At 45.0% G+C, this 26660-nt stretch overlaps 1 protein-coding gene across 2 annotated transcripts in view; it reads right to left on the bottom strand.

Annotated features, from left to right (window-relative positions):
• CORO2A (coronin 2A) overlaps positions 1–26660 on the bottom strand; it is a 467084-nt gene that overhangs the window by 400176 nt on the left and 40248 nt on the right. For both annotated transcript variants that reach the window (XM_030194343.1, XM_030194344.1), the window contains exon 2: positions 25580–25780. In XM_030194343.1, coding sequence (XP_030050203.1) covers positions 25580–25780 — 201 coding nt within the window. The remainder of the gene's footprint in view (positions 1–25579; positions 25781–26660) is intronic.

Raw genomic sequence — 26660 nt, 5'->3', positions numbered from 1 at the left:
TACTGGCTACTTTCACTTTTCACAGTCAGTTCATTTCATTAACATAGCTTCAGCCTCCTCTCCTACAGTTGTCAGCTGCTTCTCTCGGCCGCGTAATTGTCTCTCTCCCTTATCCGTACTGTCCGCTTCCGACTCCACACTCATCAGTGCAGTTCGCTCTCACCGCCACACAGTCCTGCTAGCAAGGCTGTGCAACACAATTTAGCTTACCAGTCTTTTCAAACAAAGTTCAGCTAGTCAGGCTTTAAACACAGTTCTGCTAGCCAGGCTTTCCAACACAGCCCGCTTCAGCAAGGCCACAAAACAGTTTAACTTAGCTAGGCTTTACACCCAGCACAGCTTAGCCAGGCTTTCCCACAAAGTTCAGCTAGCCAAGCTTCCAAACACAGCCCTCTTCAGCAAGGCCTCAAAACAGTTCAGCTTAGCTAGGTTTTTTACACAGCACAGCCTAGCCAGGCTTTCCAACAAAGTTCAGCTAGCCAAGCTTCCAAACACAGCCCTCTTCAGCAAGGCCTCAAAATAGTTCAGCTCAGCTAGACTCTTTACCCAGCACAGCTTAGCCAGGCTTTAAAGATCCACCACCCTCATCTGTCAACACTTTACCTCTTGATATCCACCCGCCGAATCTCTCCTATTATTCTTTCCTTGTTACTTTGGGCTCATCTAGAAGTCACTCTTCTTCCCCAGCAACGTCCTCTATCACCTCCATTTCCTCTTCCACACCTTCTCCTCCTACTTGCTCCAACTCCTCCCATTCCATCCCCTCATTCTCCACCCCCTCCCTCAGGTGTTCCACCCTCTCCTCAGCTGATTCCATCTCCCAATCAGCCCCCTCTCTTTCCTTCTCCTGCGGCTCAGGTACTCGTTTGTCCTCCTCTCTCTTATTCATCCAGGCAGTCTGAAATCTGTGTTCTCTATGCTCCTGCCTCCTCCCCTCCCGCAATGCATTCTGGGATCTGTAGTTTCTCTGCTTCTCACAAAGTCCAACCTTTCAAGGCACTACCTTCTGTTCTCAGTTAATCTGCTGGGTTAATCTCCTCCACAGGTTCCTCCCCAACCGCATCAGTTTTGTTTCCCCAATCTTAAACAGTTGAGGTAATACTGTAGCTAGGAAACCTCTCACCTTGCCATCTGGAGCCTGTGCTAATGCCGAAACCTCCATGCTCTCCTCCCATATCGCCTCCCCTGCCTCCATTTTATCCCATTCCATATCCTCCTCCCTACAGGGTTCCCCCAGGTGCTCCCCATCTCCCTGATCAGAAACCATCTCCCAGTCCTGCCCCTCCCCCTCTATTTCCTGCGAGTCCTGCATAGGGTCTGGTGGGTTGTGGGAATGGTAGTTCCTACCCTTAGTTAGTATTCTGGTCGGTCTTTTGGCCACTAGGGGGCGAATTCCATGTCTATAATGAACCTGTGAACGAAATTTGCCCTTCTTCACGAGCACACCTTCCTCCCGCCTCTGCCTTTGCCCTTCTTGAAGCAGGCTTCTCTCAAACCCCTTAGACACGCTATCATTAAACCTATTCTTAAAAAGTCTACAATGGATCCTTCTCAACCAACTAACTATCATCCTATATCTAATCTTTCTTTTCTATCAAAAATACTGGAGACAGTTGTTTTTGAACAGCTTCAGCTTTGTACTGAATCTATTAATGCTTTGCACCCACACCAATCAAGATTCAAAACTGGACACAGTACTGAAACTGTTGTAACAGCACTGTTAAGTGACGTTTGTTCAGATCTGGAACTTGGCAAAATTGCATTACTTGTATCACTGAATCTATCGGCGGCTTTTGATCTTATTGATCATTCTCTTCTTCTATCACATTTAGCATCTTTGGGTATTTCATGGACAATTCACCTCCTTTCTGGAGAGTTGGTCTTTTACAGTAGGTCAATAAACATGTTCTTTATTATCTCACTCACTGTCTTGTGGTGTTCCTCAGGATTTGGTTCTTTTTCTTTCTCTCTTTAATCTTTTTGTAAGTCCTCTTGCACTTCTTATCCAAACTTGTGGTATTCGTTCAAATTCTTATGACAATGATTTCCTTCTGATATATTCTACTTCCCAGTCATGCCCCAACATTGATCCTCTCCAAGATTGCTTAGGAAATGTTGCTACTTGGCTTAAGGAACATCATCTTATTCTTAGCCCTTAAAAGACAACAGCATGTTGGATCACAGGATCTTCCTCCTTCACCCCATCTTTGGGACCAGCGTTATTTAACTGGCCAATCACCCCTGTTTTGTCATTTAGATATCTGAGAATAATTCTAGATACAGCCCTGACCTTTTCTCCTCAAATATCACAAGTTGTAAAATCTTGTAAAACTTTTTCTTTTGTGTTGTTTAAGAGCGGTTCGTAACATCTTGGATCAGCCTTCACTACATTATGCTTACATCAACTCCCGGTATGACTATTATAACTCTATCTATGCGGGTGTTACTAAAACTAATTTCAAACATTTACAAACATTACAAAATACTGCAGCACACACTATGTGCAATGCCAAACAACATGATCATGTTTCTCCTCTATTACAGCGCCTACACTGGCTTCCCATTGAATCCCGGATAAAATTCAAAATTTACTACTACTACTACTTAACATTTCTAGAGCGCTACTAGGGTTACACAGCGCTGTACAGTTTAACAAAAAGGACAGTCCCTGCTCAAAAGAGCTTACAATCTAATGGGCGAAATGTCAAGTGTCAAGTGGGGACAGTCTAGATTTCCTGAATAGAGGTATGGTGGTTAGGTGCCAAAGGCGACATTGAAGAGGTGGGCTTTGAGCAAGGCTTTGAAGATGGGCAGGGAGGGGGCCTGGCATATGGGCTCAGGGAGTTTATTCCAGGCATGGGGTGAGGCGAGGCAGAAAGGAAAATCCTTACGATGACCTTCAAAATTATGCACACCAGCCACTCCATCTTACTTCACTAGCCATATCATTCCCTACACGCCATTTCGTACACTTCGCTCCTTAACAGATAAGTTCTTCTGTCCCCATTAAGAGCCCGTTGGGAATCAATACATTCGGCTGCTTTTTACTTCTTGGCCCCGGCCCTCTGGAACTCGCTCCCTCTGCATTTATGACGCACAGAGTCAAATGAATCTTTTAGAGTCTTGCTGAAAACTATTTTTTAAATCTGGCTTTTGGACTAATATTTCTACCATCTGATGTATGGGGTGTTCAGACTACCTAGTTACACTTCTGCAACGGGAACAGGAAACAGTATTTGTGATATGCCTCACAAAATGAAATCTGGATTTTAATTACTTGTCTGTCAGTGATTTGAATATGAGGAATGCCTGTGTTATGATGATCGGTCTTGAGTGCATGAACTTCCTAATAAACATGGATTTCCAATGTTTATAGGTTTTATGTATTGTTTATATTTTTTGTTTATTGGTATATTGTAAACCATTTTGGTTTGACTACAAGGAAAACGGTATATCAAGTGAAATAAACAATACATGATAGTGGTGCTCCACAATGGGGCATACATGTCTTCCCCTACCCCAACAACTGGTTAATCAAGGAGCCTCCTGAGAGTGGCACAGACTTTAATCCTACATAAGAACATAAGCATTGCCATACTGGGACATATCAAAGGTCCATCGAGCCCAGCATTCTTTTCCAACAGTGGCCAATCCAGGTTACAAGTCCCTGGCAAGATCCCAAAACAATACAATACATTTCATGCTGCTTATCCTAGAAATAAGCAGTGGATTTTCCCAAGTCCGTCTTAATAATGGCTTATGGACTTTTCTTTTTAGGAAGTTATCCAAACCTTTTTGAAACCCTGCTAAGCTAACTGTTTTTACCACATTCACTGGCCATGAATGCCAGAGTTTAATTACACGCTGAGTGAAGAAATATTTTTTCCAATTTGTTTTAAATTTACTACAAAGTAGCTTCTTTTTTTTACTATGATATTTTATTGTTTTTAATATAATGTAAATAGTACATAACAATAACAAAACAGCAAAATATGGTAATGCATTTTAAAGGAAGTGTGCCAGAGAATTACACAATTATAAGTGTGATTTCGAGATGGGTATTCATTATCTTCTATGTAGTCTCAACAGCATTGGAAGCCAGATAGGAAGCAATTGGAGACCATAAAATATTTGTTTTGATTATTGATCCAGTAAGACTGGCTGAGGCCAATTCAAGTTTGTGATACATTAAAACAGATTGCCACCAAAAGTGTTCATTAAGTATTGAAGAGGTTTTCCAATTGGCAAGAATCATACGCTGTGCTATTGTAATTAAAATATCAAATAGTCTATAATTATGGGGAGAGAAGATGAAATCTGGAGAGCAGGATTTTAATATTATTATTATTTTTTAATTTATATGAAGTCTTTATTAATAAATGCTACATTCTTCCAACAGTACAATCAGTAATATTCATACCGATTAAAACATTATATAATGACAGAGGTATTAAGTTACAAATCAGGTTTCTCCAAACAATACTAAGATCACGGCACTTTAGCAGATGATATGTGTTACCTCCGCACCAGGGCGAGAAAGAAGTAATATTGATATCTTTCGGAACTTCAAATTTTTTATAGAATTTTTACAATAAAAGACAAACAAACTCCACTCCCCCCCCCCCCTCCCCTAACCCCCCCCTCCCTCACCCAACCCGAACTGGTTTTATGAATCAACAGTTAAATTATGTATGAAGGAGAAAGGAGTCCCAAATCAGGTGCCATCTATTGGTACGATTACTCCGCTCAGCAATAAGCCACTCCATCTCACACACATATCTCAGCTTTCGAATCCACCGAGTTAAAGGTGGGGTCGTAGTCTGTTTCCAACAGGCTGCTATAACAATTCGAGCTGCACATGTGGCATACACAACAGTGTTTGTTGATTAGATAAGAGGCCTGCTGCTTTAGTAGAGAATAAGTAGATAGTAGGTTGCCATGAAATCTGTACCCCCAGCCATACCTGCAGCCTACTGCGAACCGCTTTCCAGAAAGCTCTTATTTTCCTACAGTGCCACCAAATGTGTCCCATGGTTCCCTTCACACCACATCCTCTCCAACACAGCCCAGACAAGGTAGGGTAAATACGCTGTAAACGCTCTGGTGTCATATACCACCTAAATAGGACTTTAATGGCATTTTCTTTAAATGGCACATGAGATGACACCCCCGCCGCAGCCTGTTCCATCCTCTCCCATGCCCCCTTCTCTAGTTCAATACCCAAGTCCCTCTGCCAGCTTTTCCTGTGAAGTATGTAACAGGGTGTTTGTTGAGTAATAATGTGATGTAGGCGGGATATCAGTCCTGTAGTCGTGCCCGGCCCCTCACAAGTTTGCTTGAGAGCGGATTGCTTCCTGTGCAATACTTCCTGTATAGCTTTTGTCTTAAGAAAGTGGGTAAGTTGAAAATATGCATATTTATCAGTCACCACTGTCGGGAACTGTTGTTGAGCTTCTGCAAAGGACAGTAGGGCCTCGCCAACAATCAGTTGCCCCCATGTTCGCAAACCTCCCTCATACCATCTAGTAAATATGCCCCTCTCTGTCCCCGGAACAAACAATGGGTTATATGCTATAGGGGAGAGGCGCATCAATAGGCAGCTGCGCTGTGGAAATAGACTGTCCCAATTAGCCATGGTTACATATATAGAAGGACATAGCCCCTCTTCTAACAACCTAAGGGACCTCGGTAGCCACATTAATGCTCCCAGCGGTCTATCGCCCAAGGTAAACTGCTCCAAATCCACCCATTGCCGATCAGGATAGGCCTGAAACCATTCCACAGCAGCACGCACCTGAGCTGCTCTATAGTACCAAGCTATGTTAGGGACCCCAAGCCCTCCTCTTTTTCTATCCTGATACAAAAAGGCCCTCGCTAACCTCGGACATTTACCGGCCCAGATGAATCGCACAATACGATCTTGCAGTGCAGCAAGAAATTTGCGGGGCAACGAGATCGGAAGAGCCTGAAATAGATACAATAAGCGTGGTAATATGTTCAATTTAACTGCAGCGATATGGCCAAGCCAGGAAAGCGCAATATCTCCCCATCTCTCCATGTCAGCAACAAGAACCCGGCCCAGTCCCTTATAATTTGCTGTAAAGAGGTCAGGAAGCCTAACAGTTATGTTCACCCCCAAGTAGCGTATACTCCCACTAGCCCACCGAAAGGCATACGTATCCTTTAAGGTTTCCACCTGGTCTTCGGGTAGGGTCACGTTTAGAGCCTCAGATTTTGACATATTTACTTTAAAGCCGGAGACTGTCGAATACTGTTCAATATTTTTCAGGAGCTCAGGAAAGGATGTCAAAGGGCGAGTAATAAACAATAGCACGTCATCTGCAAAGAGGGCCAATTTATGTGCTCTCCCTGCTATTGTAATTCCAGTGATCCCCGGATTAGATCTAACCCTGGAAGCAAAGGGTTCCATAACCATGGCAAACAACAACGGGGAGAGTGGGCAACCCTGCCTAGTACCTCTGTGCAAGGTAAAAAAGTCAGAGTAGCCTCCATTCAGTCTGATACATGCTTTAGGCGAAGCATAAAATGCTTGAATCCATCTACAAAATTGGGGTCCTATCCCAAAGGTCTTCATCACCTTGTACATAAATGGCCAGTGCACCCTGTCAAAGGCCTTTTCAGCATCTAAGCTAAGAAGGCACATAGGCCTTCGCATTTTTTTTGCCAAATACATTAAATCTACCACTCGCCTCGTATTGTCCATTGCTTTTCTATAGGAAACAAAACCAACCTGATCAGGGTGGATAATCGCTGGAAGCAAGGGGGCTAGTCTATTGGCTAAAACTTTGGCTAATATTTTGACATCTGCATTTAGAACAGATATGGGACGATAAGACCCACATTCCGTGTGATCTTTGTCTGGTTTCGGTATCACTGCTATCCAGGCCTCTAGCATGGAAACTGGCAGAGACTCCCCCCGCCCAATTTGGTTAAACAGATCTGCCAGGAGTGGAGACAGTTCTGGGGCAAACATTTTATAGAACTCACTAGGGAGCCCATCCAGTCCAGAGGATTTACAAGATGGTAAATGTTGAATAGCTTTGTTTATCTCAAGCGGCATGACCAGCTCATCCAGCATGTCTCGTTGCTGGACTGTTAGAGAAGCTAGATCAGTCTCAGTTATGTAGTTTACAATGGAGTCTGCTGGGGGGGTTTATTTCACGAGTGTATAACTCCCGGTAAAATTCACTAAATTGCCTCCTAATAGCCTCGGATGTATGCAACATGTTTCCTCCCCTCTCCCGAATATGGGTTACAGCCCTTTCCACCTTTTGCCTACGCAACCGCAAGGCCAGGAGGCGTCCCACCTTATTGGAAAATTCATAAGAATAGACTTTCGATCTAGATTGCAGTTGGCTTAACTGTTCAGAGTAAATAGAGTCCAACTGAAGGCGCTGACCTCGCAATTCCTCCAGCACAGCCAAAGAGCCCTCTACTTTGTGCTGTGCTTCTAACTTCTTGATCCTATCCAAGCATTGGGCCACTTGCTCTCTACGAATCCGCGTTCTCTTACTGGCCAGCTGTAAAAAGTAGCCTCTCGACACTGCCTTCATAGCATCCCACACAATGTTCAGGGGGGGGCCCAGACTCCCTATTGATCTCCAGGTACTCTCTCTACATTTTCTTACAACCCTCCACCACCTCGCCCTCTTGTAACACTGTGGCATTAAGTGCCCATCTCGTATCTTTGATCTCCGTCTTAATTGTTGGTAAATTAACCCAAACCGGGGCATGATCTGATAGAGTTGCATTACCAATTCCCGCACCTGGCCCCTGCTCAGCTAAAGCTACATCCAGGAAGATATAGTCAATGCGTGAGTACGATGCATGCACTGCGGAGTAGTATGTATAGTCTCTCACTTGCGCATTATTCAAACGCCACACGTCTAGGGTCCCTAAGGAGGTGGTCAGGGATCCCAACGCCCATGCATCCCGGGTGCCTACAGGCTGTACAGGCCCAGACCGGTCCAAACTCGGGTCCATAACTCCGTTGAAATCGCCCCCCCCCCCCCCCCCCCCCCCCCCCCATTATTATAGATCCCTGGGCAAATGTTGCTAAAAGATTTTTTATTTATTTTTGTGTAGTAAGCCCTCTGGTGATCATTCGGAGCGTATATACAGGCTAGGGTTATTTCCATTTGATCTAATATTATGTGTATGAACAGATAACGCCCACCAAGGTCCCTTTTGATCTTTACTATTTGGGCTGCGATTGATTCATGAAACAACACTGCCACCCCCCTTTTTTTAGGTCCCTCATTTGAAGAGGCAAAGAAGGACTTGATAGCTAGGGTGGGAGAGAAGTCTTTCATGTTTTCGGCGGAGGTGTGTCTCCTGCAACAGGACTATATGAGCCTCTAACTGTCTGAGTTCTTCGAATAATTTCTGCCATTTTTGTGGCATGTTCAGCCCCTTCACATTATAAGATAGAATCTTAAGGTGTGTGTTCATAATTAAAACACAGGAGAAAACAATACAAGCATAGTATAACACCCACAGGGCTCCCTCCCTCCCCCATCCTCTTACAAAATACCAGTCCGATCCCACCCTCCCTTACCTTCTCCTTAAACCCTTTAATCAACCCTCCCTTCCCCCCCCCCCTTTGAACACCATCCCGAAGATACTTTCTCTCCGAGTGGGATGTGAGAAAGTAACCCACTGAGTAGCAGGCAGACCCAGCTCCCCCCCCCCCCCCAGCAATTACCATACTGCCATCAAGACCAAGAGCCCTCCTCTCCCTCATCTAATCAGATCAACTTCAAACATAGCTTACTTTATATAGATCATTTCTCTTCATATTACTCTTCTAATTACCCCTCTGGTAGTACTAAGACAATTCCCAACACATTATACACTTCTCCCCCTTAGGAGAGAATCCCCCTCTCCCCCTTCCAATAGTGGCGCATATACAGACCCTCCCCATATTAACCTTAGTACATCAAGTAAGCTTAAAGCAGGATAGTCCGAGAAACTCAATAATCATAGTCTTTTGGTTACCACGACTGTATCCATTTTCCTTCCGATATCCACAGAAACCAGGAACACAAGTGACGAGCCCCCCTGAAGCCGTCACACCAACATTCAGGTCCCCTCCGCTGCCACTTTCCTCTTCGGATTACTGCGTTTGTTGGGTGCAGGGATCCTCTGCCATTTTTGTAGTTTTGCTTTCGTTACGGGTGCCAGCTCTCCTGAAGGCGCCTTCGTGCTCACCAGGCCCTCTGCGTGCAAGATCGCCCAGGCTTCAGTTAAGGAGCAAACCCTGTGTCTAGATCCTTTGATGGTAAAATTCAATGAAAAAGGGAAACCCCATCTATAGATAATCCGCTCCTTGATTAAAATGTCCAGAGCCGGTTTCAGGAGGCGTCTCTGCTGCAGCGTGAACTGGGAAAGATCTTGATATACCATAATCCCGGCTCCGCCAAACTCCAGATCCTGTTTCTTCCGAGCCCAGGCAAGAATTTGTTCTTTTATTTCATATTTGTGAAATCAGACAATAATGTCTCGCGCTCTGTTTTCTTGACGCGGGCCCAAGGCTCTATGAGCTCTGTCCAGTTTAATGGTCTCTACTGCTGTCTCAGTTCCCCTCAGGGTTGTGCATATGGTTTGCACAATTTGTGGGACATCCTCCGTTTCTCCACCCTCTGGAACTCCGCGAAACCGGAGATTATTTCTTCGACCTCGATTTTCCAGGTCGTCCAGTTTGTAGGTCAGATCTTTTGCCTTTTCATCCAGTTCCTGCAGTTGTGCCTCATGAGCGGTTAAAGAATCCGTGTGCTCATCCAGCCGAAGTTCTGCTTCCTCGACTCGGCCCCTCAATTCGCGGAGGTCTGCGCTGAGCACCTCCATTTTATCTAATATTTCTTCTTTCGATTTTTGGATGTCCTCCTGGATACCAGACAGAATCTGTCTGAGTTCGCCCGAAACACCCTTTTTAGTAGAGGGCCTCCATGATTCCACCAGCGATAAAGCCGAATCAGAGTCAGAGGGTGAGGCCTGCGCCATTGCCTCGTGGCGCTTTGGAGTTTTACTCAGCCCACCGCTCGTCGACTTCTCCAGGTCTTTATTCCGCGCTGAATGCGATTTGCTCATGCTGATCGTCGATAGTTGCCTACCGAGAGCGCTTTGAGGTGGCAAAAATAGTAGATGGCTCCTATATTTAGCTTTTTATTGCTGCGGGGATCGGGAGCTAAGAAGCTAGGCAGCCATTGCCAGTGGTGACGTCACTTCCTCAGGATTTTAATATTATTAATGAATAAGTTATGTTAGATTCAAATATTTTACATATGGGATTCCATATTGCTTTCCAAAATATCTGAATGTGAGGACATTCAAATAACATGTGCAATAATGTTCCAGATGATTCATTACAATGCCACCAAATATTTGTGGGTATTAAATGTGCAGAGTGTAGCTTTTGTGGAGTCCATACAGATCTGTGGTAAAGAAAATACATTGATTGTATAAAGCTGGCAGATGGCAATGGTTTAATGAGAGAAGACCATAGTTTATCTTTAGACTCTTCTGGAAGTATAAGATGTAAATCCAAGAAGACAGGAGGAGCCTCCACGGAGAGTCAAAGCAAAACAGCAGAAGTAGAGGCTGACAAATGCGCAAACCAATAGGGAGATAATATCAAAAAACTGTTTATTCAGAATATTCATATCAAGGACCCGACACGGTCCGTTTTTCGGCGCCAAAGCACCTGCCTCAGGGTTCACAAACAACTTTCTCTGAGAAGAAGCTGATTGGCTTGAATAATTCTTTTATGTATGCACGTGGTTATAAAAACAAGTTAATACACAGAGAGAACAAAAGACCAGCCACATGGTGTTTGCTGATCGGTTGGCTGGTCTTTTGTTCTCTGTGTGGATTAACTTGTACATAAAAGAATTATTCAAGCCAATCAGCTTCTTCTCAGAGAAAGTTGTTTGTGACCCCTGAGGCAGGCGCTTTAGAGCGGAAGCACGGACCGTGTCAGGTCCTTGATATGAATATTCTGAATAAACTGTTTTTTGATATTATCTCTCTATTGGTTTGCGCATTTGTCAGCCTCTACTTCTGCTATTTTGTTTAGTATAAGATGTAAATCATTTTCCCAAATTTGTATAAGAGTGTTATAATTTTTATACATTGAAGACAAGAAAAATTTGTACAAGGCAGATGCAACATGCCCTGTATTGAGCAAAGTTTCAGAAAACTGAAGAACGGTAGGATCAGAGCCAGAAAAAGGCTTCCTTTTTAAGTGAATTTATACAATGTGATAGTTGTAACCATCTATAGTGTTGAGAGGAAGGAATATGAAATTTAGATTGCAAATCTGTAAATGAGCAAATATATTGTTCATTACTATTATATATATCTTTGAGATGCCAAATATTACAGTCAGACCATACTTTCCAATAAAAAGATTTATTATTTATAAGGAAATCTGGATTATGCCATAATGAGGAATGTATGGATTTAATTACCGGAGGCTCAAGAAGATTATCTAGGAACAAAAGGCTTGTTTTAGTGTTAGTGATGACTGGATTTTCTCTTTGTGCTGAGCTTAATGTAGATGTGAGGAGAGAAGAAATGGTTTAGCTAAGGTTTGTTCCAAAGATAGCCAAGCTGGTGTGTAGTTAGTGTTAGAGTAAAACCAATGACAGCCTTGCTGAGCTATGAAGGCTTTATGGTAGAGTAGGAAGTCTGGAAAAAGTATACCAAATTTTTCCTTTGGTGCCCTAAGCTTTTTAAGTGATATTCTGATTTGTTTGGATTTCCATAGAAAAGAGGTTAAGAGTGTATCGATTTGTTTGTAAAATGAAGAATGGAATAATACTGGTAAAGCAAAAGACACAGTCCAGCTCCAGGTAAAGGTTCAAGGCAGGTGGCAAGCAAAAGACACAGTCCAGTTCCAGGCAAAGGTTCAAAGGCAGTCCAAACAACGAGAGAAACAGGCGCCCAGGAATCCACACCAGTAGAAGCCAAAACAACGAGATCCACTAGCTGCTCCTCTTAAATAGCCCCCTCCAGGGCCGTGCCTAGGGTCTCTGGCGCCCCCCCGCAGACTATCAGTTGGCGGCGGCGGCGGCGGCGGCGGCGGCGGCGGGCCCCCCCCCCCCCCCCCCCCGTGAAAATGATCGCTCACCACTTGCCACACTGACAGGAATTGTCAGCAATATTCTTAGAAACAGATTGCTATACATTGCAAAATAAGATAGCAGATGTAAATTCTCAAAGTGGACATATTCCAAACACTAAAATGAAAATAAAATGATTTTTTTCTACCTTTGGTGACATTCTTTTTCTGATCATGCTGGCCCAGTATCTGATTCTGCTGCTATCTGTCCTCTTAACTCCGTTTCCAGGGCTTCCTTTCCATTTATTTCTTTCCTTTCCTCCTTTCTTCTTCATTTCTGGTCCTCAGCTTCTGCCTATTTTCTTCATCCATGTGCAGTTTTTCTCCTCTCTTCCTTTTCCCTCATTTCATCTCCTTCATCTTTCTTCCCTCCCCTCTATGTCAATAATTTCTCCTCTCTCCCTGAGCCCTGCCCTCCCAATCCATGCCCATCCATGCTCCTCTGTCCCCTGCCCCCTCCATTCATCCTTTTCCAGCAATTCCCCTCTCTCCCTGAGCCCTGCCCTCCCAATCCATGCTCATCCATGCTCCTCTGTCCCCTGCCCCTTCCATTCATCCTTTTCCAGCAATTCCCCTCTCTCCCTGAGCCCTGCCCTCCCAATCCATGCCCATCCATGCTCCTCTGTCCCCTGCCCCCTCCATTCATCCCTATCCAGCAATTCCCCTCTCTCCCTGAGCCCTGCCCTCCCAATCCATGCCCATCCATGCTCCTCTGTCCCCTGCCCCCTCCATTCATCCTTTTCCAGCAATTCCCCTCTCTCCCTGAGGCCTGCCCTCCCAATCCATGCCCATCCATGCTCCTCTGTCCCCTGCCCCCTCCATTCATCCTTCTCTAGCAATTCCCCTCTCTCCCTGAGCCCTGCCCTCCCAATCCATGCCCATCCATGCTCCTCTGTCCCCTGCCCCCTCCATTCATCCTTTTCCAGCAATTCCCCTCTCTCCCTGAGCCCTGCCCTCCCAATCCATGCCCATCCATGCTCCTCTGTCCCCTGCCCCATCCATTCATCCTTTTCCAGCAATTTCCCTCTCTCCCTTCCATGACCGCCCCCCCCTCGCATCCATGCTCTCGTCTCTCCCCTGCCCTCCCGCTCCCATTGTTCAATTCAACTGCCCGCCCTCTTCTCTCCCCCAACATCCTTTTTCTTTTTTTTTCTTTTTAAATTTACCTCCGTAGCGGTTCCGGCAGCGTCAGTGAAGGAGGCGGCGCTCCCGACGTCACTAGCCTTCCCTTCGCTGTGTTCCGCCTTCTTCTGACGTCATTTCCTTGACGTCAGAAGAAGGCGGAACACAGCGAAGGGAAGGCTAGCGACGTCGGGAGCGCCGCCTCCTTCACTGACGCTGCGCTGCTGGAACCGCTACGGAGGTACATTTAAAAATGAAAAAAAAAGAAAAGGGATGTTGGGGGGAGGGCGAGCGAGGTGAGCATGGTGCGGCGGCGCCCCCCAGAGGGAAGCGCCCCCTGCCATGCTTACCTCGCTTACCGTGTTGGCACGGCCCTGGCCCCCTCCATAGGAAGACAGGGAACAGCTGACAGGAGGCGTTCCCCTCAGGTAACCTTCCAAGAACCCCGGATTGGTCGACCAGCAGAAGGAGACGGCATCCAGCCGCGATTAGCCAATCCGAGCGTCGGAGGAGTGTCCACAGCGTTCCTGGGCTCCGCGCCCAGAAGAGAGTACCATCTTCGGAGATGCCGGCGCTGCAAAGATGGCCGGCGTTCCCCAGCAGTCACCAACGTGGCGCAGAGAGCCGGAGAAGCCCAGACGGCTGACAGAACACCTCTGGAGTGACGGGGAAGCCCAGCATCTGACCGCCCTTCCTGGCCAGCGCCTCCTCCAGCAGACCCGAAGTGCCAAACGGCCAAAGAGAGAGCGTCACGGGTGAGGGACGTGACACAGCATCAATTAAAGCTAAACTTAAATGACCTCATAGCTGGATTGAGCTTCAGAAGTTGGGAAGTAAGATCAATGAAGGGCAGACTTTTATGGTCTGGGTCCCGTAAATGGCAAAGACATAGGATCAAGGCTAGAGTGGGCTTTGATGGCAACTCCAGTAGTTGGGAAGTAGGAACAGTGCCGGGCAGACTTCTGCAGTCTGTGCACCAAAACTGGCAGGGAGAGATAAAGATTAAGTATACCAATGTTTATTTATGAACAAGTGGAAGCTATGCAGAGTACAAGATTTGACTCTAGCCACCTTGTTGGGCAGACTGGATAGGCCATGCAAGTCTTTATCTGCCGACATTTAATATGTTACTATGACTGTTTCACCAATTTCTTTTAGCTTTTCCAGATACTGTTTGTTGCCTGTCTTTCTCTTTCTGCAATTTCTTGTAGTTTATAATAACTAAACTCTCGGACTTCCGGTGATGCGGTGAGCGGGTCGGCAGCAGCTTAACTCGGCTCTGAGGTCCCTCGCTGTTGAGCGCCAACATTTATGAGGAATTAAACTAAAACAATCGCCTGCCACGATAGCGAACAGTGCACACACTGTATGGACAAGGTCCTCCACAAATCGCCGACGGAAATGGCACAGAAATCATCAAAAAAAGAAAAAACTAAAGCGGGGGGAAGCGAGTCCAAAATGGCGGACGCGATCGCGGTCACGGCACCAACTCCTATATTCACGGACGCACAATTGGAACAAATAACAGCGGCAGTAATAAAAGCCATGGATCCGCGCTGGAACACGCTATCTGAACAATTGGAGTCCTTCCAGGCAAGATTGGACGGCTAGGGGAAAAGAACTGGAGATTTAGAAACAAGAGTTTCAACTATTGAGGACGAAACTCAATCACAGACCCCAGACTTAGCTTTGTTAAAAAAACAATTAGCAGAGAAAGCCCAGAAACTGGAACACCTGGAAAACAGATCCAGGAGAAACAATATAAGAATCGTGGGCATTCCGGAGAAGGTTCCAGAGAAGAACTTGGAAACGTGGCTGGAGGCATGGCTGGCAAAGGAGCTAGCAGTAACAGATTCTGGAAACCCGCTAGTGGTGGAATGGGCGCACCGCGTGGACCGTAAGGATGACTCTAAAAACCGCCCCAGGGTGATTGTGGCGAAGATACTCAACTTTAAACACAAAGTGGAAATAATGAACGGATTTCGCCTCAGGAGAACAGAACTCGAGTATGAAGGGCACAAGATATTGATTTTCCAAGACTACTCTCAGTCTGTTCAGGAACAGCGGAGAGGATTTCATCCGTTATGCTCCTGGTTAATTACCAAACATCTGAAATTTGCCTTGATGTATCCAGCCCGCCTTAAGATTCTGTTTCAGGACAAGTGGCATCATTTTCAAACTGTGGCTGCAGCTAAATCTTTCCTCGCAGATAATGGGCATGCAGTGGAAGGTTGAGTAGATGCGTGTTAGATATTGTGCACTGTTATGTGAAATTTTGTGGTTATATTACAGAGTGGTGGTTGTTACTTAGGATGTTACAGGGAGCGCTGGGAGCGAGGGCCTCTTGCCTCTAACGGGAGAGAACATTCTGTGTTTGTTCACAGAATGACTGGGGTGCAAGATTGGGTATTGGGGAGAAGGGATGGGGGGGAGGAAGGGAGGGGGGTTGGGAGTTGGGTAAGGGGGGTAGGGTTAAGTATGGGGAAGGGAACAAGGAGGTTAATGAGGAATGTCATGTGCTCCATAGAATGAGGACAAGGCCACTGCTGCATAGGATGTGGAGAAGAGCTGTTAGTATTAGAATGATTATTTATACAACTCACTGGGGGGAGGCTGGGTCCCCTAGGGAGAAGATCAAAGATGGGAATGGCTACTGGGGTACGTTATTCACAATGTATAGCACACATTAAGAAAACACGTTTCATTTCATGGAATGTGGGAGGGATTACGTCGCCAGTAAAGCGGGCAAAAATACTAGCGGCATTGCGGCAACATGAGGTAGATATCGCTTGTTTACAAGAAACTCGTCTCTCAGAGGTAGAACACATGAAGTTAAAGAGGTCTTGGGTGGGAGAAGTATTCTCAGCCTCGGCAGATGGGAGGAGGCGAGGGGTAGCGGTTCTCCTTAAAAGGAGTGTGGCTGCTAAGGCAGAACTAATATCAAAGGATGAACAAGGAAGATACGTTTTAATAAAATTGTGGCTACAGGGGAAGGAAATGGCGTTGCTGGGTGTCTATGGCCCCAATATATATGAACCCACTTTTTACCAAACATTAATACGTCAGTGCGCTAAGCTGCAGTGCCCGCTGATAGTACTGGGTGATTTCAATTTAGTGGTGGACCCAATGCAAGACTGTTCAACTCCTAAAGGGGATACACAGGGAGGAAGTAAGGCAAAGGCGCTGAAGGTGTTTATGAATACCTTGGGGGTGTTGGATACATGGAGAGTAATGCACCCGGGCGAGAAAGAATTCACCCACTTGTCACGAGCACATGGGACTCTCTCCAGAATAGATTACATTATGGTAAGCAGAGAGCTATTCCCAACAGTCTTACAAGCAGAAATAGGCCCTGAGGAGATATCAGATCACAGCATGGTGTGGGTGGACATGGAGGCGCCTAGTTATTTTCAATCTAGCCGGGGATGGAGATTCCCAGGGTACCTTTATGGGAACAAAGACTTTGCGCAATTCATTGTAACAAAATGGGAAGATTATGCCAAATTCAATAGCCAACATTCAGATAATCCCAGTTTATATTGGATGGCAGCGAAAGCGGTCCTCAGAGGAGATGTTATAGCGTACGTGACGGCACGGAATAAAAAGATAGCTAGGGCTATAGTACAACTGGAAAAACAGGCACAGAGGGCAAAACGACAATATGCGGCTAGCCCAAATAAAAAGACATGGGAACATTATAAGACAATACAAGTAGGCCTTAACTCATACCTGCATGAGAAAACCACTAGAGCGATGTTTTATCAAAAATACAGATTGCATAGGCATGGGAACAGAGCAGGCCCCCTACTAGCAAAGTTAGTAACGAATTGGAAACCCCACCGGGTGGTCACAGCTGTGAGAGATAGTCAGGGGGCGCTAAGGACCAAAAATGAGGACATTAGACAGATATTCGTGCAATATTACTCCAAGCTATATCAGAAACAACAAACGATTAGAGAACAGTCTCTGGATACCTATTTGGGGAGGCTGGGTGTTCCGCGCTTGCAAGACCAGGAAATTAGACAGCTGAACGAACCTATTCAGGGCCAAGAGCTCCAAAAAGTGGTTAGAGGACTGGCGCTCTCCTCTGCACCAGGCCCTGATGGATTCTCAGGGGAGTTCTACAAACTATTGCCCGAGGCTTCCCTGGGCGTCCTCGGGGCATATTATGATACTGTAGTGGAGGCTCAGAGGTTTCCGCAGTACGCAAATACAGCGCTTATAACTCTGTTACCGAAACCGGGCAAGCCCGAAGACCAAGCTGAGGGCTATCGGCCAATATCACTACTTAATGTGGATAACAAAATTTTGGCAAAGATATTGGCTGATAGACTAGCAAAAATTCTGCCGAGGCTAATCAGGGAAGACCAGACAGGGTTTGTGCGCAATAGACAAGCAGGTGGGAATGTCCGTAAGTTACTCTTGGGAATGGCCCGTAGCAAACATGAGGAAGTACCAGCACTACTTCTGAGCCTCGATGCGTAAAAAGCATTCGATAAAGTGGACTGGGAATTCATGTTTGATACGATGCGCTATATGGGCTTTCATGGCTGGTTTTATGAGGCTACCACTGCATTATACACAGAGCCCTCAGCCGCGATCCTTCTTAATGGAGTGAAAAGTGAGAATTTTCAGATATGCAGGGGGACACGTCAGGGATGCCCCTTATCGCCCTTATTATTTATCATAGCGCTGGAACCCCTGCTCAGAGCAATAAAATTGGAAAGGGCAATACAAGGGGCTAAGATAGGAGCCAATGAGATTAAGGTGTTGGCATTTGCTGATGACCTGCTAATTTTGACTACTAACCCTAATGAAGCACTCCCGATATTATTAAATATAATTGAGAGGTATAGCCAACTCTCAGGGTTCACTCTTAACCTAGCAAAGTCAACAGCCATGATGGTGCATGGGGAAGGGACTCCCAGCTCTAGACAACTTAAGGTGAACTGGGTGGATAGCGAAATTCGGTATCTGGGGGTCCGTATACCAAAAGATTTAACGCAATTGTACCACCTAAATGTTTCCAAATTGATGAGGGACACATTTACAAGATTGCAATTGTGGCATGACTACCCACTTTCTCTGTTGGGTCGCATTGCTATAATTAATATGATAGTGCCTAGGTGGCTATATGTTTTTCAGGTACTTCCGCTATTCTTAACAACTTCAGTGGAAAAGAAATGGACTAGAGTCATCCAACGTTTCCTCTGGCGGGGGAAACGGGCACGAATACCGTTGTGGATACTTCACACCCCAGTGGAATATGGGGGTCTGGGGCTCTTGAAAATCAGACATTTAACAATAGCTAGTGGCATGCGCCACATAAATGACTGGCTCAGAGGAACGAGCTACTTTTCGGCCACAGCAATAGAAACCGCAGCGCTACAACAAGTACATCCTGGATACATGCTGCATGCTTCAAAAGCGATAATAAGTAAGGAGTTTGTGGACACAGGAATCTTCACATCAGCACGAGCGGTCTGGAGATGGGTTTGCAGACTACACCGCTTTTCAGCAAAGACGACACTGTACATGCCCATATGTGGGAATTTGGACTTTCCACCAGGGCAGCTACATAGCGCTTACCGGAGATGGAAAACACAGGGACTGACTTTTCTGGCACAGGTGTTGACAGCGGAAGGAAAGATTCAGCCCTTTGGGGAATTACAAAAAAGTTATCAGTTACCACCATCGGACATTTTTTATTATTATCAATTGAAACACTACATCACCGGTTTACCCTGGGACGATTTGACTGAGGATGTCCAGGAGGAGTTGGCGGAGGCATATACCATCAGATCCCAGCAGAAGGTTCCATTGAAGTTCCATCATAGACACCTTAAAGATGCAAATACAGAACTTGACACTGGAAAGCTGGCAGAGGCATGGAGTGCGGAGCTGGGTGTAACTATAAAAGCTGCAACATTAAAGGAACACATTTTGGGATTGAGGCAAATAACCCAATCCTCAAAACATTGGGAGATGCAGTACAAGGTAGCGCTCAGAGCATATATACCGCCAAGGCGGGCCTTTCATATGGGCTTATCCCCAGATGGGGCATGCCCAAAATGCGGGGCTGCAGGAGCCACTCTTGGACACATGTTTTGGGTCTGCCCGCAAATACGTACCTTCTGGGACAGACTTTTGAAATGGATCTCACATGCTTGGCAGGCTGGCTGGCAACCCAATCTGGAGATGCTGTTTGGAAAACTGCAAATACTTGAACCAATCCCACAGGGCATGCGTGAATTCTCGCTTCGAGCTATAATTGTGGCCAAGTTAAACATTTTAAAATCATGGTTGTCCATAAGAGCCCCCTTGCTTCAGTCTTGGAGAGGGGAGATGATACAGCTTATGAGATTTGAAAGGTTGGAAGCAAAACGACAACCCCCCGCCAGAGAGAAACGATTCTTTCGCAGATGGGGCCCCTTTTTGGACACATTGACTCCTAGAGCACGAGGCCATTTATTGAATATGTGAAAAGTAAAGCACGGACTTGATTAACAGGTTAAGAGACTGAGTTACCTCCAAAGGGGGGGGGGGAAGGGAGAGGGTGGGTAGTAGATTAACCAGGGAAGGGGGGAGGTGGGAGGGGGATGGGAGGTAAGGAAGGTTAAAGGGTTGGAAGATTAGTTGTTAGATGCAGAGACTTACAATGCTGGGAGTATGTTGCATAACGTTGAATGTATATGTTTTTTGAAAAAAATCAATAAAAATCATTTAAACATAACTAAACTCTCTTTCCTTATCATTTCAGCTACTACTTTTGAAAACCAAAGCAGCCTTCTTTTTCTCTTATTTTTATGTACTTTACTTACAAAAGGGTTTATTGCCCTTAAAATAGATCTTTTCAGTTTTGTCCACTGCTTTTCTACTTCTCTCAGCTGTTTCCATCTAGCTAAGAACTCCTTGAGGTATTCCCCCTTCTCAACAACGTTAGTTTTTTAAAGTCTAGGACCCTCTCCTCACCTTCTTAAAACTGAACCAATCCATCTGATGATCACTGGATGCCAAATATCTATAACATCAGAAACACTGTCCCCATTTGTAAGTCCTAAGTCCAGTATGGCCTCAACCCGCGTAGATTCCATTACCAATTGCTGGAACAGTTCCACTTGCAGAGAATCCAGGATCTCCCTACTTCTAGACCACCCCACAAAAAGGATATTCAGATCAACATTTGGCATATTAAAATCATCTATTAATAGCATGTCCCCTTTTAATGCTATATTTTGAATGCCTTCAATTAAATCTCTTTCCACCTCTTCTGCCTGTGAAGGAGGCCTGCATACCACACCAATGTAAATAGAATTTCCATTCCCTTTTTCCAGATTAATCCACATTGCCTCTAAGCCCTGCAATTCTGTTACTTTAATATTAAATAAGACCTCTCTTTCTTCCTACCCTATCCTTCCTGAACAGATTTCAGCCATGGTTCTCCATATGACTGCCACTAAATCCAAGAAAATGTGGTTAAATGGTAGAGAACAGCACTAGCTTACAGGACACAAACAGCAAGAACTGTATTTCTGAAAAGGCAACACTGACGATACAACATTAACACACCTCCTATTGGAAAAAGAAAACAAGACAGACTGCTATAGTTCTCAATAAATAAATATTTATGCCAATAGAATCCCTCCCTTTAGTCACCTCTACATATCTCACCTTCCAATCCACTCTACCATACCCCTTCCCTGTCCTTCTTTCAAACTACTGTCCGTCTGTCCTGATTTGGCACTACCCTCGCACTTCTTCCTTCTATACCATCCTTTCTGCCCTTCTCTCTTTCAGTTCAAGTTCACCACTCCTTACTAACTCAAATTAGTTTGGAGCACGAGCACTTCTTTTTATTAGATGACCTCGATTTCCATCTTGATGACCTTCAAGCTCCTTTCACACTAGACTTCTGTCAGCTAATCCAGGACCTTGACCTTATTCAAGATATCATTCTGCTAACACAATGCAGGTCATACTCTTAACATTATTCAATCTCTCTTTCTGGCCATATTAAGATTTCTCTTCTGGTCCCCCACCCTTGGACCAATCACCACTGTTCTCAAAGTGCATTGCTGCATTGTATTTTCAGTCACTATGGACAGGCAGGTTCCCTGGAGTCCTGCAGAGCTTGCCTGTCCCTCATTATTGAAAATGTGATAGTGAAATAGCACCCCCCCCCCCCCACACACACACACACACACAATGGCTAGACTATAGGTGGAGGACTCCTGTTCAGCTTAGCGGGAACAGTGCTGATCACTTCTCAGTTACCTTTACTATTCCTGTCCTAAGCCCCTAGAATCCCAATCTCACTTTATTTGTGACTTACATAACACTTCAGAAATTTTCTGAACAACTTCCCTTAGTACCAGCCGCTGTCTCTGGAGACACAGATTACCACATAGAACTCTGAAATGAGCTCACTTTATAACAATGTCTCCTCCCAAACCAAAAGATCCCTCAATGCCATCAGAAGCCACAAAGATCTGTGGTTCAACCCTGCTCTTCTACTTCTTAAACAATAGTTATGCCATTCAGAAACGCAATGGCACAAACGTCAATCGCCTTCTAGCTTATGGAGATATAAATCAATTGCATTCGCTTATAAAAACATCCATCACAAAAGCAAATACTATTCCACCCAAATTACTAAAACACCTCATTCAGCTAAAATGTATATCAGTGGTTCCCAAACCTGATCCTGTATGCACACCAGCCAGTCAGGTTTTCAGAATACCCACAATGAGTATTCATGAGAGAGATTTGCATGCTACTATGATTAAATCAGATTTAGCATCTTTCTTTTCTTTTTTTTTTTTTTTTCCAAATTTGTTTTATTATTTTCCATTAGAAACATAACAGTATTCACATTTTATCTTTGTACAGAAATTAGAGTTCCTCTTTCAACTAACATGTTTCCATCTAATACCCTCCCTCCCCTATTGTAGTCCCTCCTCTTAGGAAGTTTTGTGACCAATTCTCTTTAGACTTGTCCATGTGACACATCGATCTGGGGTGTCCGAGAGGTTAACCATTGTTCATAAGGGAGCATCTTTCTTTTCTGATAAAGTATCTCCTCTAACATCATTACCAGTTCCTGCAAGTCAACCCCTTTCTTTGTTTCAGTCCACCTCCTCATCCAATTTCTCCCTATCCAGTTCTCTGTCTTCTTTCAATCTCTCTACACCCTCAGTAATTGCACAAAAACTGAAGACTATAAAAAATCACAACTTCCCCTCTTGACCTCCTCTCCTGCTTCTATGATAAAAAAAATTTGAACCTGTTGTCATAATCACAGTCCATGATCACTACTGGGCTGATATGCAAAGCGATTTAAGTGGGCAGGAGAGGCTCCTGCCCACTTTAATCGCCTGTTGCTGCCTACCTCCCGATACTCCGGGACATTAAAGCGCCGCTGAATATCACCTCTGACCATCCCCACAAAAAAGGGGCAGGTCAGGGGTGGTATGGGGAGCAGCATTAGGGAGAATCCCGGGGTTATGCGGGTGCCAGTAATATTAAATGCCGACCCATGAATCGCTCAGTGACCTGATTTAGGACAGCTCAAATACTATCCTAAATTAGGCTGTGAGCATGCAGATGCCAGCACTAAATACTTGGCTGGCAATTGCATAATGTTTTTTTTTAAATATGAGCCCCCCCCCCCCCCCCCCACAAGCCCCTTCCTGTCCCCCAACAAGCGCTCTTCTTTCCTCCCCCCAGCTTGCGGACAGCAAGAAGTCCCCCCCTACTCCCCAGAACACCTCCCTGCCCCCAGCCATTCAGATAGTCCCCCGGGCTTTCTGTCTCTCCGGTGGTCCAATGGAGGTCATTGGGGGAAGGAGCACAACCCCCTTGCTTCTGCTCTTGCAGCTGCCTGTCAAAATTGCTGACATGACCTCTTGCGGCAGCTCGTAGTGTTACATGAAGTACTGCGAGCTGCTGTGAGAGTTTGCAGCAGCCATTTTGGATAACCACCACAAGGGGCAGGAGGAAGAGGGCTTCCTCCTGCTTGACCGTAATGGGAGTAGAGGGAGAGATAACAGAAGTGGGGAGGAGGGAGAGATGTCAGACCATTGGTGGTAGGGAAGGGAGAGATGACAGACCTACAGTGGGGGGGGGGGGAGATGCCAGACTGCAACGAGGAAAGATGCTGGCTGGCCCAAGGGTAGGGGGTAGGGGTGGCAGGGGAGAGAGAGGGAGAGTTGTTGGTTTGGAGGTGGGGGTTGTGAGAGGAATTGAGAGATGGGGAAGCTGGATATGAAGAGGGCCAGGGAAACAAAGACGAAATAACAGACATGGAAGGAGCATAGGGACAAGGACACAGAGTGGAGTGGAGGAGTGGCCTAGTGGTTAGGGTGGTGGACTTTGGTCCTGGAGAACTGAGGAACTGAGTTCAATTCCCAGCACAGGCAGCTCCTTGTGATGCTGGGCAAGTCACTTAACCCTCCATTGCCTGCCGCATTGAGCCTGCCATGAGTGGGAAAGCGCGGGGTACAAAATGTAACAAAAATAAAAATAAAAAAAAAATAAGAGGGGTGATGCTAGACATGGGGAGGGAAAAGGACACTGATGGCAAATGCTGGACATTTGAGGAGGCTAACTATGATTAAATCAGATTTGGGGTTACTAATACTGTATAAAACAATTCTGACTAGTGTTGTAATTGGTAATGCAATTTTTCTGGTTACGTGTGTCACCAGAACAGTACAGGGTCAATATTCAAAGTGATTTAACCAGACAGGAGAGCCTCCTGCCTGGTTAAATTGCTTGTGCTTGGCTCTCCGCTGATATTAAGCAGCGTTTAACCGGGTAGTGCTGCTGAATATCACCACTGACTGCCCCCATGCTAACCAGGTAGTGTTGGGAGTGGCCTGGAGTGGAGCTAGGTGGGTACAGCTCTTATCTGGGTGCTGGAAATATTCAGTGTCAGTGCCCAGATAGCTACCTGGGCAGATAGGACCACATAAACAGCAGATGCTAGACACAGAGTGAGGGATAAGGACACAGAGAGGAGATGCTGAACATGGCGGGGGGGGGGGGGTGAACACAGAGGGCAGATGCTGAACATGGGGCAAGGATAGGGATATGGGCACTGAGGGTAGATGCTGGACAAGACGGCTAGGAATACACAGGAAAGACGGATGGTGGGGGTGGGCATGGTGAGAGAAGAAATGTAAAATGGACAGGAGACCCTGGAGAGAGAGGAAAAACAGAGAGAAGCAAAAAAGAGAAACTGGGACCAAAGTGAATGGAAAAATAAAATGCTCAGACAACAAAGGTAAACAAAAGTATTGTATTCTGAATGTATTAATTGGAATATATCAGATTTGGGAAACATACATCTCTGACATCTTACATTTCAATTTCTATTTCTCTAATTTTACTTTACATGCAGAAGTTCTTGAGGTTTCCACTTAATTTTTGCCTTTATATTTCTTCTATGGATCACTGTTTCCTCTAAGCTGAACGGCAGTCTTGCCAGTAGGGGATGCTGTTTCACTGTTTCATTTTCAATAGCAAGGGGCAGCCTAGGCAAGCTCTGCAGGAACTCCAGGGAACCTGCCTGTCTCTACTGATTGAAAACATGATAATGAAACATCACCCTCTACTGGAAGAACTACAGTTGGATGACTCCTACTCAACTTAGAATGAACACTGCTACTGATTACTGGTTGTCCCCCACCCCCCACCCCCCACACTTGAGAGAGATGGTGCTATAATAGTCCATCATAATTTTTCCACCTGGGGATAATTTAATCCTAAAAATGGCACTGAAGTGCAATGGTGTTGAACTGCCAATGGAGAGGAGGGAAGCAGGCCCACAATATTTCCAGCTCAAACTGATAGCAACAGTGATCACTAGTATTGTGGAAAGCACAAATACGTATAGGAATTTCAAGTGTCCTTTTGTGCTCTACCCAGCCTGGAGGCACACATGGTTAAGGAAAAAATGGGTTTATTGTCTGTCAAAATTTGGGGGACACTCTGGTTGAGAACCACTGATCCAGGGGCATAACACATTCATCTTTATCTCTTACATTTGTTTAAAAACCAGCATGTGTGCTTTCATGGTAGGTGCACTCTATAACAGAACAGAAACATGGACTGCACTATGTGAGGCCTGCATGTAAGCCATATAGCCTATTTTCCATATGTCATACAGTATTTAAAGCACTGAATGCTAAAGAAAAATGTCTCTGTATTTTTTCATTCCAACCATTTTTTAACCACCTGCCGCCCACCACTGAAAACTGATGGAGTTTAGAACCCTCTCAGCATTAGAGTTTCTGAGATTGGTCTCTTGCTCACCTGCTGTACTGGTATAACTAGGAAAGCTCCACCCCCAGCACATTCCATCACTACAGCAATGAAGTGTTGGTTCACAGCGCAGAAGTGGTTATCATGCACATTTTTTGTGATAGGCACGCAGTCATAGCAGTTCTCCTTATTAGCAGCCTTGCCAAAAACATGGCGGAATTTTGAACTCCGATATTGAGGCTGCCATGACATCTGAAAGGAAATAAATAGAAATTTGGAATTTCTCTCAAAATGTACAAAGCTGTTAGGGGGGGGCAGGAAGGGTTGAAGGCAGAAATAAAAAGGAGAGGAAACGAACACAGAAACTTCATACCATACTTAAATGTAACACACCTTGAGGCTGCTATTACTGAAATGGCATTGGCCAAATCCAAAAAAATAAACAAGTCTACCCTTATACTAAGGAAGCTAGTCTCAACTTAATGGCCAGTTTAGAGTAGTTTGTTTTGCATTTACCATGACAGTAATAAACTTCACTCATAAACACAGTCTCAATCCCTCAAATTCACTGCTACTGCTCTTCCTAAGACTTATGCCAAAGAGGTTCAAAGGATGTAATTTATTTGGCTACATTTTGTTCATGCCTTATCCATGGTTGCCCAAGGTAAATCACAACATATGCATTCTAAAAATGTATACATAAACAAAACAACACAATATAAAAAAAATAGAGAGGTACCCACACGTAGCCATTAAGCAATAAAATCACAGACCTGAGTACAAACCAAATGAATCATTCTAAATTTAGGAAAATGAATTTTACAAATATCTATGGGAAACTTCTATAAATTAGTGCCAAGATGTAGGTGCCATTATGGGCGTGGTTTGAGCCAGTTCTATAATGGATTCTTGGCAAGCCTAATCCATTGTAGAACACTAGTGCAAAGCCCTTTGGTGTGCCAAAACGTAAGGTGTGCCAACTTAGGTCACTTCAATGGCTGGTGTGCCTAAGTATGCAATGCACTGTGCAAAACTGATAATATTCAATAAGTTGTGCATGTCACTTGGTGACATGTCTATGACACATCACAAAAAACGTTCTTCCTTTAAAATATTTCATTTCTTTTATTAC

This window comes from Microcaecilia unicolor, chromosome 2 (assembly GCF_901765095.1).
Source record: "Microcaecilia unicolor chromosome 2, aMicUni1.1, whole genome shotgun sequence".
NCBI lineage: Eukaryota > Metazoa > Chordata > Amphibia > Gymnophiona > Siphonopidae > Microcaecilia > Microcaecilia unicolor.
This window is presented reverse-complemented; position numbering and strand designations above follow the sequence as displayed.